This window comes from Chenopodium quinoa, unplaced genomic scaffold (genome assembly GCF_001683475.1).
Source record: "Chenopodium quinoa cultivar QQ74 unplaced genomic scaffold, ASM168347v1, whole genome shotgun sequence".
NCBI classification, from domain to species: Eukaryota; Viridiplantae; Streptophyta; class Magnoliopsida; order Caryophyllales; family Amaranthaceae; genus Chenopodium; species Chenopodium quinoa.
Window position 1 is genome coordinate 3,845,130 of NW_018742974.1, and position 20,245 is coordinate 3,865,374.

General features: G+C 32.4%; 2 protein-coding genes across 2 annotated transcripts; one reads left to right on the forward strand and one right to left on the reverse strand.

Moving 5' to 3' along the window:
* Positions 1-1,070: 1,070 nt before the first annotated feature.
* Positions 1,071-3,106, forward strand: LOC110729268 (pentatricopeptide repeat-containing protein At3g14580, mitochondrial-like). The gene has a single exon (XM_021908996.1). The coding sequence runs from the start codon at positions 1,708-1,710 to the stop codon at positions 2,683-2,685; it is 978 nt and encodes a 325-aa protein (XP_021764688.1). The 5' UTR covers positions 1,071-1,707; the 3' UTR covers positions 2,686-3,106.
* On the reverse strand, positions 2,985-18,590 carry LOC110729267 (C2 domain-containing protein At1g53590-like). The gene is made up of 12 exons (XM_021908995.1): positions 18,175-18,590; positions 17,640-17,714; positions 17,318-17,461; positions 16,118-16,213; positions 15,851-15,982; positions 7,280-7,432; positions 7,140-7,181; positions 6,986-7,034; positions 5,980-6,072; positions 5,716-5,902; positions 4,416-4,539; positions 2,985-4,307 (listed from the first exon to the last, which is right to left on the reverse strand). Exons 1-12 carry the CDS (start codon positions 18,298-18,300, stop codon positions 3,225-3,227), a joined length of 2,304 nt encoding a protein of 767 aa, XP_021764687.1. The 5' UTR covers positions 18,301-18,590; the 3' UTR covers positions 2,985-3,224.
* Positions 18,591-20,245: the final 1,655 nt, after the last annotated feature.

Consider the following 20,245-nt stretch of genomic DNA (forward strand, 5'->3'; position numbering starts at 1 on the left):
TTTGTCTTACATGTTTTAAAGTTTTAGTTTAATGTTTTAATAGTATTTAGATCATAATAATTATGTTATGTATATTATTTTAATATGTTCTAATGTAATTCACTTTATGTTCTAAAGTTATTTTTTATGTTCTAAAGTTAATTTTTATTTTCTATAGGTTTGAATGTGCATTGGATGCTCAAAGGCACACTCAAAATAAAATGTACAATGATTCGAAGAATAAGCGTCCAGAGTATAAGACTCCAATTCCTTTAGAAAAAGATGCTTCCGAGTTGTTTACAACAACAATTTTTTATGATTTTCAATATGAGCTTGAAATTGGATTTTTTTAATTGTGGTGTTGAGGAGATAAAGGACAATGAGATTTACATTTTCAAATTAAGGGAATGATCTAGGAGGAGGGCTTTTGATGTTGTTTTTTATCCAACTACCTTAGATACCAAGTGTTTTTGTAAAAAATTTGAACGTGATGGTGTGCCTTATAGACATATGATTTTGGTGTGGAAGGCAAGGATGTTAGAAAAAATTCTCAAGGCTTACGTTCTAAATAAATGGTGTACAATGGCGTATAAGAAGCCCATTTTTGATTTAGAGGGTAATGTTTTAGAGGAATGTCTTAATGCAGTAGATAAGAAGATGTTATTAAATGATCTGTGGTGTGAAATTCATGCTTGTGTGAGTTTAGTGCAAAACAATAAAGATGATCTAAGTGATCTTGTCAAAAAATTCGAGCCATGAGAATAGATTTGAAACAAAAGAAAACAACAAATGGAAGCAACAATTTTTGTAGCAAAAGTTAAAGACATTGAAATGCTTAAAACATAATAGAAATACTTTAAAACATAATAGAAAATCTTATATATATAAGGAAATAATGACATTTGATGAATTAAGAATGACATCAATGGAGAACAAACATCTAGATGTTATGAATGGCAAAGAGGTATCATTATTGTTTAAGTTACTGGCATTTGGTGAATTTTGAAAAACACCATGGTGAATTTTTTAATTACTAAGGCCTTGTTTGGTTTGATGTAAAATGTTTTCATGGAAAATGATTTTTCATTTTTTTACCCATTTTCCTTTCTTTGGTTTAGGAAGGGGTGGAAAACAATTTTTCCAAGGGTAAAATTTCATCTTTAATGATGGAAAACATTTTCCTTTACAAAATAAGGGAAGCCACATTTTCCTCTCTCCACCAGTTCTCCTTACCTCCTTTTTTTACTCCTCTCTCATTCATGCTTACATTTCCAATCCTATTTTTTATTGTTGTTGAACTTTTTTTTTTTATGCAACTAAGCATAGGAAAACTAATTTGTAATTGTGTTTTTCCTTGATAATATGTTTTCCATGAAAACTAATTTTCCATTGAAAATGTTTTACATTAAACTAAACTGGGCCTAACCGCAGTAAGTAAAATCGCCGAAAATAAATTGCTTATCAAAGTACGAGATCCCAACACATGTTAGAGTAGAAATGATAGTCTTTCGCAGAATCAGAACTTCCCAAAATGTAATTCCATCAACAATTTTTAGCTCACTATTCAACCAAAGATTAATACATAGAAATGCTTCATCAACCCCATTATCATCTTTGTGTTCATCAAATCAATCTTCCTGCATACAAAAACTGTTTCACAAAGATTGGTTATCTCCAAATGAAGTTGTTAAAATCTTCACTTCATAAGGACCCGATTCAGTTCTTCCTATGTTAGATCACATTTCAAAGCGCAAAGATTACAAACCTAATGAATCCCTTTTCAATGTGATCAACAACAAGCTTGGTGGAGCAAAAAAATTTGAAGCAATTGATGATATTTTGAAGGGGATTAAAACCCAGAAAAATTTCCGCATATCTGATGAGTTTTTCTATAATGTGATCAAGATTTATGGTAATTTGGGTGGTTTAGATAAAAGGGTAATCGAAATTCTTTTCGATATGCCTGAGTATAATTGTTGGCCTTCGACGAAAACCTTCAATTTTGTGCTGAATTTTTTGGTAATTTCGAAGAAATTTGATGTGATTTATGAGGTTTTTCTAGGTGCTACTAAGCTTGGGGTTGAGATTGATGCTTGTAGTCTTAATATTTTGATTAAGGGGTTGTGTAAATGTGGACAATTAGAGGATGCCTACCAAGTGCTCGACGAATTTCCCAAACAAGGGTGCAAACCAAATAAGGTGACTTATTCTACTATAATGCATTGTATGTGTGAAAAGGGTATGGTAGATGAGGCATTTGGGTTGATTAATAGGATGGAGAAAGAAGGGGTTTCACCGGATGCTGTAACGTTTAACATATTGGTTTCGGGTTTGCGGAAACAAGGGAGGATTGAGGAAGCAATGGAGCTATTAGATAGAATGAGGCTCATGGGTTGTGATCCTAATAAAGGGACTTATCAGGAGGTTTTGTATGGACTGATCAAGTCTAAGAAATTTGTTGATGCCAAAAACTTTGTGTATAAGATGAGGTCTAAGAGCTTGATTCCGAGCTTTTTGTCTTACAAGTTGTTGGTGTTGGGACTTTGTGAAGAGAATTTGCTTGGAGATGTGGAAAGTGTGTTGAAGAGTATGGTTTCGGTCGGATTCGTGCCCAGGATGGGAATGTGGAGAACTGTTCTTGGAAAGAATTTCCCAAGGCATGATGCCCCTGTGGCTGTATCTTTCAGTGAAATTGTAAAAGATTAGCAATTTGAATTCGAAATTTGGAAACTGAACCATTTTCACTGAGCTAGGGAACTAGCTAGGGCAATCAGAGGCGAAGTTGGAACAGCTAACAATCATGAGAATTAGGAATGTAGTAGTCTGATTAATGATCAAGAATTAAATGATCATCAACCATATTCTGAATGCTGGAAATCTTGAACTTCTTTTTGTTATGCCATCATGCATTAGATCGTTATAAGTTGTAACATTTGCTAACTTAAATATATTTCATATCATGACCCCGAAGATTGTTTAAATGCTTTTGTGTGGAACATGAATCCTGCCCTTGAAATTACATTACTTAAAGATTAACATTCTCATTTGCTAAACAGTCCAAGATTAAAAAGACAGAGTAGTACAAATGTACATGGTTTGTATTTTTGTAATGAACACTAATTCTATATTTTTATACAACCTGTATTGGCGTATACATTGCCGCCCAAAAAAAAAAAAAGAAAAAAAAACAATTTGATATTTTTTCAGAGTCTGATGCTTAAATGAAGTGCAACAGAGATTAATAATCAGGGTGCCAATGAAAGATCTGGTTTGGTTTCTAGTGCTGGTATAACTTTATCTCCTTCAGAACCACTGATATTACTGTCGGTACTTTTCCGAACAGGCTCATCAAGGATAGGCTTAATTATAACATTTTTCTGAACATGTTCCAAATGATCAGCATGTTCCAAATTAACATGTTCCAAATGATCAACATTTTCCAAATGATCAGCATGTTCCAAATGATCAGCATCGTCAATACCACTTCTTATCATAATGTTTGAAGTAATTGGAATTCCTTTGAGCGATTGATCGTAAATAGAGGATGATAATGAGTCTTCATCAGACGAATCAGAATCAAAAGGAATCTCCTGTTTTGAAATATCTTCCATTTTCTTGGAATCAGAGTCCAAAGAAGACTCCTGTTCTGAAGCATGTTCCTTTTTCTTGGAACCTTTCCTTGAAAATGACTGCTTCAAATGGCGTGCTGAATTTTTTGCGCTATTTAAAATTTTCTTCGCTCTGTCTTTCACATCATGCTTGCCTGAATTCTCAGCTCCACTTCCCTCATTACTCGACCCTCCAAGTTTTCCGTCAGCAGAAAGAGGTCCAGAATGGTCTTTATCCACTATAAGATTGACCCCGACTTTTTTAAGGTGAGCAGCTTTGACATTAGAATGCAACGATGGATCAGCAACTTCAGAGCTCTTCGTTTGATCTTCTTCACTCTCATGATGCCTGTTGAATACCTTGTCAAAACCCCTTTGAATTATGTTACCTCGCTTGGATTTGTGGTCTTCCTTACTTTCATCACCACTACTACTACTGTCAACTAGCAGAGATGATTTTGGTGAGTCTACTGAGTGGATCTCAGTATCACCCTGTCTATTCTTTCCTTTCCTTGGTTCCCATGTCTGAGAAACTTCGCCTCCAGGATGATGGACCCACATTCCAGTTTCCTTTTGGCCTTCAATATCAATTGGTTCAAATGTATCAGCAAATGGTTGTGGGTTAGCAGCTGAGATAGGTCCTTGCTCAGCCTTTTCACTTTGAAGTGATTCTGATTTCTCCGACACTGACCTCAATTCTCCAGATGTCTGCTCCTTGCCCTGAAAGCATTCTTAATAGGTGTGAACACTGAATAATTCCAGCAATTCATATATATACAAAAAATGACTTCATACACTAAAAAACCCAATAAACACATTTAAAATAACCTTTCCAATTGCCTCAACAACAGTAATAGCCAGATGCAATCTTCCAATTTTGACATTTTGAAGAGGCAGCCACATGTCATGCCTATGGCCATCCCTAAGCTCATTGATGTTTACTGAACAATTCCTGTTACAATAGAAGGATCATTTAGCATACTCAAGACAAAGTCATACTGTTTTGGAGTTATAACTCAAATGCATAGGCATATTCAAAAGCTCATTTCATAGGCATACATCACTTGTATCAGGCCTAAATCAAAATCAACAATACGCAGTGCTTTTAAAGACACAAAATTGGGTCAGGGGAGGGGAGAGTGGAGAGGGGTTGGATTTGAGAAAACTTGCCCCAGAATATTAAGGTATTATTCACACTTAATCCTATGTGTGAATGTGGCAACTCGATCTGTGCCATAATACAATTGACAAGAAGCGCACAATTAAGTGAGCGCTTTAATTTAGTCAATCATCATCAGAAAGCCAAAAAAGCAATCTGTACCCTTTGAAAAAGCATGGAAGTAGCCGATTGATGCATGAGAAGAAGATGCAATTGCTTTTTCTTTGTTTACAGGGGTGACTGGGTGTAGAATTTTTGGTACTTCTGCAAAATCATACTCAAAAGCCAAAACCCACTAATTTCTACCTTGTACTTTCTAATCCACCACTTAACCATTGTTAGACTAGTTTCTAACCAATCCTCTTAAACTTTATGCTACCCTTAATCAGCAGGGCAGACAGAAAAATAATAAGCAATAACAAATGAGACAGCCGAGATAATAGTGATATTCAAATCTGGCAGACCATAATATGGGCCAAAATGTCAAATAATCATTTTATCTCTCAGATCTTTTATTTATTTATACATCTCATATTTTCTCATGTACTTAATAATACTCCGTTATAAACTGTATAAATGACATTAAAAGGCTAGTCAAACTGGGTGTACTGCAAGTCTGCAGTAATATACATGGAATACCAACCAATATACTTCATTCTTTTTTAAATGCAATGCAGGGGGTTTTACACTTGCCAATGCACATTTTATACAATCAATATCTTTAATTAGACTTTAGCAGTTGCCCACATGATTTAAAAGTACATATAACGACAAATCTAACAAAACCGCCCATAACTATGTTTTTCCTAATGCATAAATCACTAAAGACGGTCAAAAGAGTATGTGAAAATAGTGTGAATTTTCTGATGTTGCAATTAAAATAGAATGGAGTAAGTACGATTCAATTATTATTATAGTTGGATTATCAATATACCCATAAAGTGAGAGCATAAGAGATTGAGGACCAACCCAAGAACATCATCCACTGAAAAATGGTCCTTGTCAAGAACTTCCATTGCTAATACATTTTGTCCCTCCCATGAACAGATAGGGACCTTAAATTCCTCTTGCCATTTAGGAGTCAATGTCTTCTTCTGTACTTGAGTCCTAAATCTGTACTGACCAAGTTGCCCTTTCACATAAGGATCAGAAAAACCTGAAGAGTAACCAGAAATTACAAGTTATAACCAATTAACAATAACTATTTGCAAGAAAGCAAAAATGGGCACTAACCATTGAGGTCTGAAGCTTTCAGCTCCACTGCTTCAACAACTTCCACATTTGCATAAGCAAGAGGTTCCTTTACATCCACAGAGAACCACTCTTCTGTTTCATCATAGCCAATAAACTTCATAAGTAAATAAAGACTACACACCAGCACATATATAATGTCTTACTTTAATCAACACAACTTCAAAGTCAACAACCAACAATGACTAAATTTTTTTTGGCCGTCTTTTCTCTTTCCCAGCACTGATTAGCCACACTCCTGAATTCTTGATTTACAAATCCTTCAACAAGCAAAAAGGTAAAATTGAAAAGCTCACAATATTTTTTTTTTTATTTTTTGGTGTTTCACCCGGTTCACTCTTTGGGCTAATCCGGATTCGGGGATCAGTTCTGGGTGGTTAGGTTCCCGTCCCCGGAAAGCTCACAATATTCAAGCAATGGATTTCTTAAAGCCAAACTTGAAGGTCCTGAATGTAGACAATAATGTTGAAGTCTTAAAAAAAAAAAAAACACACACACACACACCAACAATTCAGCTTCTATACACCAAAGCCCAAAATGACACCATCCTTCCTTGTTAAGGTAAGACTTGGGAGTTGGGACCCAGCAAAGTAACTATTACAGGCCCAACTGTAAATATCCCACCACCCCCCCCCACCCAAAAAAAAAAAAAAAAACAAAAAAAAAAGAAAAACAACACTATACTCTACCAGCCACCCCTATCAGAAACCTTAATTAAACCAATAACCTTGGAATTCGACAACGTGCTAGTGTAAGCATCAATAGGAACTCTTCCTCTATGGCCTTAGGTCCTTATGGCCTAGGTCTACACACATATATATCAACTTATCACACAATCCTTTTCTCCATGCCTGCCCATATTTGCAGTAACTTTCTAACAAACTCGCTGATTTGTACAGATATACACTATGCTGAATAACTTACCAGATTCAGCATATACACAACAGGCTAATGAGGTACTGCACAGACAGTTTGCTGAATAACTTACCAGGTTCAGGTGATACAAATTTCTCCATGTCAACAACTAGCATATTGGGCTGCCAAATTGTACAAATCGACTTTAGAACAAATACATATATAGAATAGAAGTTAACACAAATTTATAGCCAATATAAGAGCTGGCCAAGAAGAGCAGAAATTACCTCAACAAGCGTCTCCTCAAATGCAACAGCCAAAAGATTATCCTAAGACACAATCATTAATTATAATAAAGAGTTATATGAGACAGTGATGACAATAGAAAAAATAAAACTGATTGGAACATGACATGGAATTTTTTTACCAGCCACCCAGCGATTCCAGGTAATTCTGTTACATCAAGACCATGATTAAAGAGTGGTTTGACAGTCATCTGAAAGTATGGAGGTTCAGCAAAACACACACGCAATCGTCCTATGAATGGCCAAGAGCGTAGAAATTTCACGCCAATCAGCACCTAAAACAATCACAGTACGCAAGGACATCTGTAACTGTCAGCTGTGGATTCAAATTCCAAAATCCTCAAATGTTAGATTATTCAACAAAGTCAAACAAAAATTTCACCCACGTCAAACATGAACCAAGTTCAAGCCTGGAGGCCATAGACACAGATTTACAAATTCAAAAGACCCTGAAAAATCCCTTAAAGACCCAGACCCTGTTCAGCAATAAGTTTTTTAGTAGATAAAAGAGTTTTAACCATATCAAAATGTGGCAATTATAAAAGAATGGAAGAAGTAATGCTTACTCCATTGCTAGAAGTCATTCAAAGGAAATAATTTAGGCACCCTAATAATTTAAAACCATTCAATCAATAGCCAAATAAAATTACTTGTTAAGCTACCTACACTTCGAAAGAAGAAACATAATTTTGGCTCAAATCAAGGTTCCAAGGGAAACACCTAGTCCCCTAACCTTAATTATTGTAGGGTGAAACCTACTTGCATCTAAATTTTAAAATAACCTCTGGTTAATCAAAGATGGCACTGACAATTAACCGATGGTATGATACGAAAAGACATATTACTGTGATGTATGACGATACATACTAAAATAAGTAAAATTCAGCATAAACACAAAAGCACAACATGGCAGCACGTGGGCTTGAATTGTGCCTGAGTCCACCTTATGAAATTTTTTGGCACCATACAGCATGACACATAACTATCATAACTAGTGGGGCTTGGGCATGGACTTGGCAAGGCATGACATGGCACATAACCTAGATCGTTTATACAAGGTAAGTGTTCTTACCATAGATCCCTTATTCCACCTTAGATCGAAGAACTGGATATAACTCTAATGACACCAATGACACATTGACCACCTTTTGAAAATCCAAAATTACCCAACCCACCAGGTAAAAAGGTCAAAGGGGGTCACAAGCTAGAAATTTTAGTTGATGTGGGTAATTGAAAACCATTTACACTTTTTCATTTTTTTTATAATTTTGGGCAATTTTGGTTTTTAAACTATGTTTGGCACATACAAGATAGGTTATTTTTACCAATTTTGCACTTTCCTCTTTAAAACACCTCATCATAGAAAACAAGCACTTTCTTTCTCTCTCACTAATTAAACTCATACTCCACCCCTTAACAATCCTTAAAAATTCTAGCGCCTTAAAAATTCTAGCGTAGTCGTCGACTACGGACGACTATGGACGACTACGTTAATGGATTAAATCTGAACCGTTGATTTATTGGTTGTCTAATCATAGCCACCCAATCCAAGACCTAAGCTACACAATCATCCAAGGATTGTTTGGTTACTTTTTTTCTTTTCTTTATTTATTTTTTTTTTTTTTTTTTGTTTTACACATGAATATTTTTTTTTTCATTAAAATCGAAAAAAAAATTAAATATTTCATCTTCAACCTAAATCATCTTTCACATTATTAATCTTTTATGTCATCTTCGTTCATACTAAAACCTTCATCTTCAACCAAAAACATTCATTCTCCAAAAAAAAACTAACAATTATGATTTAAAAATTCATTAAAGTGTTGTTTGGTTAAATAATAAAGGATTAAAAATAAATTAGTTACACGTAATTAGTTTTATCTTCAATTTTCATCATCAATAATGTTCAACACAACCCTTATCAATGGATTATTAAAAGAAAAATCTCCATTGCCAACCTTAACCTTTATCATCAATTTCAAACTTCATTCATCAATAATGTGAAATTAGTAATAAAAAAATGATAATCATTACATTAATATCTATGTTTTTTTAGTCAATATAAATTGCAATATGACATCAATTACATGTTTTATGTTTAAGCCACCGTTGATGAACAACAAGGATTAGAAGTTATTTCCTCAAAAAAAAAAAAAAAAAATAATCGGAAAATATGCTTGATAACTCATAAATAAGAGTATCTTTTAGTCTTCAATTCTCCACCTTCTTTGACTTAAGATAGGATCATGATATTTTATTAAAATAAGATTTTTTAAAAATATTTCCAAAGGATGATTTTCTTTATATTTAAAAAATACTTTACGTATATTATCTATACATGGAATTTTATTTTATTATTTTTTATTTTTTGACTTTTTTGCATACATTGAAATACTTAATTAAATTTGTAAAAAAAAAAAAAAAAAAAAAAAAAACCTTTATTATATGTATTGGAATATTCAAATTTAAATTTTCACATAACAAATTCTAACTATGTTTAATTAATACGGAGTAATTATTAATAACTAACATTGTTGTGACATAGGAATAGCTTAAAATTTCGCTTTTAGATATTCTCAATTTCACTTTGGGCGTATGCAAAATTTGAATGTTATTAGACAATTAGAAGGATTATTGACAAATATAAGACTTAATTAGTTAATATATAGATCACGTTTGATGTATACAATGTTTTCCATTTTGGATATACCTAAGTTATATGTGAGCGTACCTAAAACGAAGTGGTTTAATTTTTTATTTATTTTACAAAATATAGAAGTATATGGTTATTTCGGATAATCACATCCCTTTTTAGAACTCTTGGATAAATTTATTGTCACTCTATCTAACTGAGGTCTCATCGGCATAATCACAGTTATTATTAAAGTAGAAAGCCTGAATTTAAATGGTGAAATTAATTTCACGGCCAAAACATTACCTGTTTTATAACAGTTCTTGTTTAGATTTAGATAGCATTTATCGTGAATTAATAGGGGGATATACGAAAACATATTGAGGAATTGAGTGGATGACGTGGCACAATAAGGAGTTAAGTGAGTGTAGTGGCGTAGTAAGGGGGCCTGCGTGGCGTAGAGACGTTTTTAGGAACACCTTTTAATATATTATTAGTATAAATTCAGGCTTTAATTTCTACTTTGAAAAGAATTGTGATTAACGTATATTATGAGACTTTGTTTAGATAGAGTGACAATTAATCTAGTCAAGAATACTAAATATGAATGTGAATATACGAAATAATTGTATTAATATTTATTTATGTATTTTGTTAAAAAAAAATAATATAATTGACCCCTTTGTTTTAGGTACGCCTAAATATAACTTAGGTATATCCAAAAGTGACAACTTAATATAGATAGAGTGATAATTAATCTAGTCAAGATTACTAAATACGTATGTGAATATCCCAAATATCCATATTAATATATATTTATGTATTTTGTACCAAAAAAATAAAATTAAATTAAACCACTTTGTTTTAAGTACGCCCAAATATAACTTCGGTATACCCAACATGGGAGATAGTTTATACTCCGTGATCTATATATTAATCAAGTCTTATATTCCTCAAGCGGTCTAGTTGACTAAAGAATATCATTTTGGGTACGCCCAAAATTAAATTATGGATATCTATAAGCGAGTTTTATGTATACTTTGTGAGTTTGTTCTACGCTAGATAAATCCATTACAAAAACAAAGAACTAATCGATATTGCTATGATTCTTATGTGTATGAATTTCAATAAATATCCTACGAATAAAGACAAACTAATCTTTTTCTTTTTATTTTAGGAGTGACTAGAAGTTGTTTGGGATCGCCTAGTTACGTTTTTTGTTACGTACTACGACACTACGTACATTCAAGTGTATGATGTTGCTTAGAAAATATATGTACTTGATGTCAAGTTGTTTTTTTAGAAACGAGTGTGATTAAACGAAGTAACGATTGCTATATAGTATAATTCTATGAATTTGGGGGAAAATATAAAAGATCATTTTAGATACTCCCAAATTTTACTTAAGGATATCTAAAAGCAATATATAAAGACTAGAAAAAAGACATTCATTTTGGGTGCGCATAGGGATGGCAATGGGTCAGATGGAAGGGATGGAAGAATACCAGTGTGGCTCTAGTAAGTTCAGTTAAGCTTATTATAGGCGTTAGACTAAGGGATGTTCTCTTAAGCTTATTTTAGTTCAGTTCATCTCTAGTAAGTTTAGTTCAGTTCAGTTCATGTCTTAATTTTCTTCTCTCACAAAATATTCAGTTCAGCTCAGCTCCAATAAGGGTTTGTTCACATTTACTGAACTTATTGAACCTGAACTGAATTGAACTGAAATGAATATTTTATGTGAGAGGGAAATTAAGAGGTGAACTGAACTTATTTTATGTGAGAGGGAAATAAAGAGCTCAACTGAACTAAACTGATTGAAGCTAAACTAAACTAAACTGAACTGATTGGAGCTGAGCTAAACTGAAATTAAGTAATTGTGAACAGGCCCTAATTAAGTTCAGTTCAGTTGTCTACTCACATTTACTGAATTTCGGTTCAGCTCCAATCGGTTCAGTTGAGTTCAGCTCCAATCAGTTCAGTTCAGCTCCTAATTTCCTTCTCTCATAAAATATTCATTTCAGCTCATTTCAGTTCAGTACAGTTCAGTTTAGTCCATGTGAACAGACCCTAAATCTTGCATATATTCCACTTTTATTGTATACGAAGTATATAACTAATAAAGTTTTTATTTAGTTTTAACTAATAATCAAAAAATAATAATTTAGTTTTAACTTATAAAGGTATATTCCACTTTATTGTAAATACTTTTTTTTTTTTGAAAGATTATTTATTGTAAATACTAATCTTACATAAATATTTAATTAGTTCCGTCAAAAAAAAATTATCTAGTTAGACTAAGATATTTATTTATTTAGTTATATACAATTAATCTTAAATAAAGATTATTTAGTTAAAGTGTTAGACTAAGAACGGTATCAATGCAAATATATTCCACTAATTTTATTGTGGAATGTGGAGTATATACAATCAAATGTATCTTTATTTATGATCTAGTCATATAATATCATATTAGTTGGCTGACTTGTAGCCTAATAATTCTCTAGTAACTTGTACCTAATATTTGATGTTCAATGCAAAAAAAAAAAAAAAAAAAAAAATCTTCTTAAACTCACGTTTAATGCAATAATCATAATATATATATATATATATATATAGTGATTTTTTTTTTTACAAGAATATATGTATTTGTGACACTTTTTTTTTTGACAAGAATATGTTTGTGATATTTTAGGTATGATTGTTCAAAAAATATTTTAGTTATGGAAAAGATTCTTTCCTTATATTAGAACTTATATTCTGATTTTATATATATCTATTAACATAATTGATATTTCCAAGAAAAAAATGACGCAAAATAATGTTAATAGAGGAAACAATAATGCAAATCAGTTTTTCTGTTTTTTTTTTTCATCTTCAACCTAAAATCATGTCTATAACTTCAACATCCAATAATGGCGGATGATTATTTACGAATTCATATGGCGGATCAAATTAAATATAAAATCATGCCTATTCTAACAATTAATCACGAAATAATAAGATATAATCCGTAAACTTTCAAGAATGTAGATATTGAAATTATTACAAACTCTAATTTTAAGAAAATTGAAGCATATATGTAATGATTATACGTTAATCATAATGAAATCTTATATAATTTGATAATTTTTAGATGTGTTTTGGATGATTAATGAAAGTTCAAAATTAAATTGGATGGTTTTTATAAAAAAAAAAAATAAAAAAAAAAAAAAAAAAAATCATAATTAGAAAAGAAAAAAAAGTCATGACTTAAATGAGGTGTAAATTAGATTTTATAATTTTTCAAAACTGTAATATTCAAAGGCTAAGATTAAGCAACAACCATAATAAACGGTTTAGATTTAATCCCTTAGCGTAGTCGTTCATAGTCGTCCGTAGTCGACGACTACACTAGAAGCTTCCAACAATCCTTTAAAATTTAAGATTCTAATATATTTTGCCATGTTTGGTAATTAGAGTTTTGACCGAAAATGAGCTTATTTGACCAAGTTAGAGGTTTGACTACATAAATCATCTAATTTGCTTGTTTGGTAAACGAGCTTTTTAAATGAGCTTATTTAGGCAAATAAGCTAATTTGTAAAAAGCTACAAAATAGAGCTTTTTAGATTAGCTTATTGAGTAATGGATGTCAAAAGAAAATTTTATCCTAAAAGGTACTCTAATTCACATTCTTGCCCTCCCAATTTCTTGCCCTAATTATCAATGTCCTAAATTGTCATTTCATATGTTCAACTAACAAACAACTACAAATAATAAGCTACTTTTACCGAACAACTCTACATAAAAAGCTCTTGTAAATCAGCTAGTCAAAACAGCTAATGCAACCAGCTCTTACCAATCAGCTAACCGATAATTACCAAACAGGGCCTTTAAATAGCAGAGTTGATTTAGCTCAACCATTCCTAACTTTATATACCCATGTCTTCAACTCGAGTCATTAATCATTTCTGTGTATTTGCACTTTGCCCTTGGCTTGCTACTCTGTCTCCAATTTAATTTCCCTACTTCTTATCTTATACTATTGATTTAAAACTAATGTTGCAGTACAAATATTACATCCCCTAAAAATACATATAACTATTGCCCATTTCTATATCATATATACTAAACACTTTATCATATAAGACTAGTGTATGCTATTGTATTTCTTAAGATGTACAAATTAATAAAAAGTTGGTTGTGACCCATCAAATGCGCAAATCCTAGATTAATGTATAAAAATCACTAGGTTCACTAAGACTATGGGTTCCAATTGCACCAAGGGTGCATCAGCCGCACAATACAAAAATATAAAAAAAGAAAAAGAACACTTTACCGGTCAAACCCATTCGCATAGAGCCCCACTTTTTCACACACAAATCCAAGCCTCCAATAAGCCTCCACGAGCACCACCTAAGTTTCAATCCCTTCAATTTCTTTTGCTAATGATGTAGTTCAGATCTACATAGCACTAACTCATCAAGCAAATGAACAACATCCTCCATGGCCTAACACAACCGGCCAGGTGGCCACCAAGTTTTTTGAGGGTCAGTTTCTCGATTCTTGATCTATGTTTGATGCAATGTTTTTATAGTAAGTGTTAGATGATTTTTAGGTTTGAGTTGGTTATTTAAATTGGGCATATAGAGAGTAAGAAGACATCGAGATGTAAAATTGCCTTCATTATCATTGTAAACTAATTGAAATTCTGGCAAAAGGTTTGATTATAATACATACACATGTTTTACAAATATTTTCGAATAGAGCTCGAAAAAAAAATTCAAAATAAAACTCAAAAATCTGTGACCCTGAAAAATCAGGTATCCAAAAGGTTAATAACTCATGGACCAATATCGTAAAATGTACATAATATGTACATTATTCGATAATAAGAACATTTAGGACAGGTACTAAAGGGAAAAACGTAGATGACCTCTAACAAGATCCTAGCTTTGATGAACTATAAACATTGCCAATGTATCAACATAAATATGCACAAGAATGCGAGAGCAATTAAAATATACGCAGGAATGATTGAGAAGATTTCCCCATTACAATTGGGTAACATCGAAGGATCTCTACAAATTCCTCTTCCTATTCCAGAAGTCATAAGTTACTCCGTAGTTGACAATGTCTACATAAGAAGATGTATTATGGTATATGTTATATAGTACCTTGAATTATTGGTCCAAACCATGTGGATGATAAACAAGAAGCATAAGGGGATCACGATAAAGAGATCATGAAACTAGATGGGAGAAAAGTACCTAAGAGTGAGTGCTTTATGTATTTGAGGTCTATCTTTCATTCGAAAAAACAAAATGGAAATGTTGTGCACAGGTTTTAGCCTCCATGCCCAAACGAAAGAATTATTTAAACGTGTGACAGCTACTATGCGGATCAGGTTGGACAGAGTGGGAAATACAACTTTACAAACTACTCTTTAGGCCTAAATAAAATAATTCCTCATGCTTCAACCACTATTTATTAACCTTCCAAAGAACCCCTCGGTTATTCTATGGAATCAAAAGACCACTCCCTCCCTCATCATTACACCATCAGTATTTCAGAATTGTGTCACAATTCGCAATCAAAGAACCCACCACACTAGGATAATAATTACCCCAATATGAGGATAATAGATTCCCCTCCCTCCCTTATCATTACATCATCGGTATCCCTTTTTCCTTGCAATTGCACCATCACTAACTCATTTTTCCTCACAACTACCTAAATCTATATTCATTTTCTTTGGTTTGACATGTTTCACCCCATTAATATACTACCCTCAATCCAAGCACGCCCTAAATAAATCACCAAAAATTGAAAATATAAAGTATCTAAATAAAATCTCAAATTGTAATATATTTGTATAAGATTAGACAGAGGCCCTAACATATACCAAGCATGTCTAAATTATGTTAGACAGATCTCACAAAGGGCTGTCATGTAACAACAATTCTTTTTAAAAGGGCAGGATACTTTTTGGGAGGGAAGAGGGATGTATAGGAAATGGCACATCAAAGATAGATCATTTATAACTTGGTAAGGACACTACATAAAAAGCTATCCAATGCATACCTTCCCTTCAACATGCAAGCCAGTCAAGTGCATCTTTGCCACAATTCCAAATCCAAGTCTCTTCCTCAGTTTTGCAGCAAGTATTGCACTCATATCATCACCAGTCAAAAAATTCAGGCCGAGCTCCAAAACCTAAATATACAGAACAGTCAAGTCTTCTTGGTACCAAAAAAAATGAAACAAGTCTTCTTGCCGGTAAAAGAACGATTACCATAGATTTTCCATTGAAAAATTACTCTAATTCAGAAGCAAGGCTAATAAAATTACCAAATGGTCATCCTCAGTAGAGTCGCGAAGTACTCGAATGTCAGTAAACAAAGGTGGGGTCCTTCCCAAGTAAAGATGCTGAACAGCTGCTCGTTTCTAAGATCAATAAAATAAATTCATCAGTATAATGAAAACTAGCTATAAGCATTTATCCATTTACATTAGCAGAAACAATTTGATATACTAGCAAATGTTTACCAGACAATCTAAACCTCATTACATTCCCATCAAGACAAGAACAAAGAGATATTCCACTCTCTCCCATTTCTCTTATACTGAAAAGCAAAATAAATAATACTACTAATATTTTACTTTATATTATTTCTACATTAACCAACCAAATCAACTACAACACATTTAAAGTTCAAAGATGCTCATAAGTGACCAAAATCTAAATAATGCATGCAAGCCATCTAAAAAAATGAGAATTTTTAAAAATAACTTACCAGTGCGTAAGTGAAGAATTTTTTTTAACAATTTATCAGAGCATAAGTGAAGCTAGCTTCAGTACAAATTACTAAAGTAGTGTATAGAAACTAATGATACCATCAAAGAAAAATCCTAATCCTAGAATTTACCGCCGTAAGATCCTAGTCTTAGTCACAAATGATTTGGAGTCAGGTATCATGAATTGTCATAAGGAACCAACTGTCTGACAAAGAAAAAGGACATAGCAAGATAAACCAGGTTGAAAAAGTTTGAAAAAAAGGTGTATAAAGTGATAAAAACAAAGAGCATCCAAGTAAATTTTAGAGAGTTTTAAAAGAGTACCAACAATAATAATTACTATACATTCATAAATACTTTCCCAAATATCCATCAAATAGGCCCCAATTTGAAAGCGAGGGATAGCTTAAGTGGTTAGAGCCTCCCACTCGATTCCTATAGATCCTAGGATCGGTTCTCATCACTCGCCCTTGTGGCTCTCTAAAGTCTAAACAAAATGGCCCCTATTTATTAACGTGATTGTGTCTCCTATACAACCCCGAAAATCAGATTCCTCTGATATCCTATATGAATCAATAGTGACCCAGTGGCTTGATCCCACATTTGTACAGAATTATCAGGGTTCATATGTACGCGACCTAACTATTAACAAGTCAAGTATTAAAAATCCCATTCTGTAGTAACAAAAAACTGAAGGAAAATCCTCTGCGAAATAATTGTCAGTAAAATTCAAACAAAAAAATGGAATCATACTACAGTCCATGGTTTGTACTTCTGTAGGAACCAAGGTATAATGGGAAGGAAAATCCTCTGCGATATTATTGGCTCCAGACAAATTGGCCACATTTTTTCAACAGCATGATTCAACCACCTTACTGTCTCAGAATCTGTTAGTATCTGCAGAAACAAAAGGCAGATTCCCAATTAAAATTCTACCCACTAAAAGCATATTCTCAACAACTACAAATGACAGGCAAATTCAAAAAGTATCACAAAAGATGCTTTAATATCAATCTATCAAATATAACCTCAATCAAAAAACATAAAGTAAACATTCACAGAAAAAAATTCATACCCTTCTTTGATTGGCTGCTTTTCTTTCATCAAATTGCAACTTTCTCCTTAATCTCATAGCATACCTTTCATGAATCTAAGCCCACAACAAAAAGGCAATAATTAATAAAACTCCATTCACCATCTTCTTTACTTAAAAAGCAAAATTTTATTCTCAACATGTAAAGAACTGTGAAAAACATGATCATAGAAAAATCAAAATATAATGAAATAGAACCTCAATTAAAAAAATTGTAGCGAACATAATCCCAAGATAATTATAAAAAAATACAATAAAAACCTATTAAAAAAATTAAAAAAAAATTAAAAATTAAAAAAAATAAAACCCCCTAAATAAGGCCCCAAATTCCCCAAAACAAAAACCACTTATTACACAATTGGAAAGAACAAGATCCCCAAATCAAAAATATAAACTCCCAATAATTCCAACAAGTAAACAACTGGGAAGAACATGATGTAAACTAAATTAAATTAAAAAAAAAAATTACCCGATATAATAAAATAAAATAAATCAAAAGGGAAGAAAGTGTTCAAACCTGGTACAAATAAATTAAAGAGATGAGATAAACAACTGGGTGGCAAAAATTGTAGGAATTAAGCAACCATAGCAAAACCAGCACAATGCAAACATGATGCATCATTGAAATCTCTGTTATCACCATTTTTTTTTTTTTTTGAGCAGTTCTTAAAATCTAGTAAAATTGACTAATAGCTAAAAGTAAAAGATCATTTATACTGAAAAAATAAATCCAAAATGATTGGGAAGCTGAGTGTTGTTCGTCAGACGAAGGATATTATTGGGGGTGGAGAATTTCAACGAAATGAAAGATTATATCGAGAAGAAAAGTGATTAATTTAAAAGGAAAAAAAATCTGGAAAATGATTTTCGAAACTTCGTATATTGTACATATACTCTGTTCATTATTTTAGTGGCAGTTTTTAATTGAGACTACTTTTTTTTGTAGGAATAGAGTTAAATTCCTACAGGTGGGTTTGCTTGAATTCTGGGCTCTAGACACGTGATCAGGTGAGTGACTACGACGTGGTAATACACACATTTATAACTTATGGGATTGTATTTTAGTCGATAATCATTGAGGTGTTATGCGAACTTAACCATTATTGGATGCTAGACTCGAGACCCTTGTCTTGCTAGACACGCATTGTGTATTCGTGTGTGCCTAGTATCATGGAATGGAGGGACGATTTGTCCCTCCATATCCCCCATATCTCCCGAGGAACTATTGCTCATTACCAGTAGAGTTGTTCATGGACGGGTCAACTCGCTAAACCCGCCCAACCCAGCTGCAAAATAAGCAGGCTTGGACAACCATTTTGAAAAAAATTGAAAATTTAGGCGGGCTAGGCCCGGCCCGTTAATATAAATGGGCGGACACGGACAAGACAATATGTACCGTGGGCTAGCCTGCCCGGCCCGGCCCGTTTATTCCAAAAAGTAATAGTTTAATGATTTTTTAGTTAGTTGATTATGTAGTATATTTAGAAAATAAATACAAAGAGACTATATTGGACTCTAACCTATTATTAGCTACAACTATTTATTTCAATTTTATATTTAATCATTATACTTGTATTAAATAAGTTCATTCTTTCCTTTTTTTCACTAACATATGTCACAAGTTAAATATGTTTTTTTCTAGTATCATTAGTGATCAAGAAATTTTTAAGATAACTAAATCAAAATAATATTAACATATGTAAATGATAAAAAAATAATTAGTGTTAGATATATGTAAAACAAATATTTTCGGCCCGTGAGCCCGCGCAAAAGCCCGGCCCGTTAATAGAGCGGGCTTGGACAATTTATCAAGCCCGCATAAAAGTACAAATTTTTCCCTAGACTGTAGTCTAGGCTGCTTCCCCTACACCCCCTAACTAACTACGTTGTTTTATCCCCCTTCTTCCACCAGTGTTTTTTTTTTCATTCAAGCAAGTATATAATGTTCATGAAGAGACAATATTTCTTTCCTTTTCTCTCCTCGTTTTACCAATTTTAATTTCTCTCTCCTCTTTTAACTGATTTCACTTTCTCTCTCCTACATTTTTTGATTTTTTTTTTTCAAAATTTTCTTTTCTTCCATGGAGATTTTTTATCTCAATTGCATTTGATTATGATTGTAACACTATTTTCCTCCTTGGTTTCCTCGACTCATTTAACAATAATGTGAATAATTTGTCATTCAATCAATGTGAGAAATTTTGATTATAATGCTTTGATTTCATAGTTTTTGATGTATTGGTTTTAATTTTTATAAAGCTCTGGTTTTAGTATTGTTATTGTTGTTATTAGTTGATTCATATATAGTTTTGGTTGTATTATTCTTCTAATTTGATTCTTATTTGTGTTATTGTTTTTATTTTGTAATTTTGATTGTTGCCTTTTCAATTTTATGTGTCTTATATGAACATCTATAGTTATTGTAATAATATTACTAACCAATTATTTTTATTAGCTTGTTGTGTCATATAAAAATAATCTTAGTTAAAAAAAATGATCACTTGTGCAATAGTAAATGTTTATTTATGTTTAATGTATTTTTTTAGTAAACTATAGATTTATTTTAGTTGTATTTAAATATATATATA

Coding starts and splice junctions, on each gene's coding strand:
- LOC110729268 (XM_021908996.1), top strand. CDS start 1,708: ATGTTAGATCACATTTCAAAGCGCAAAGATTACAAACCTAATGAATCC.
- LOC110729267 (XM_021908995.1), bottom strand. CDS start 18,300: ATGGTGATAACAGAGATTTCAATGATGCATCATGTTTGCATTGTGCTG. Junction 15,983..16,117: donor CTACTGAGGATGACCATTTG/GTAATTTTATTA, acceptor CTGTATATTTAG/GTTTTGGAGCTCGGCCTGAA. Junction 7,433..15,850: donor GCTTGCATGTTGAAGGGAAG/GTATGCATTGGA, acceptor TGATTGTTTTAG/GTGCTGATTGGCGTGAAATT.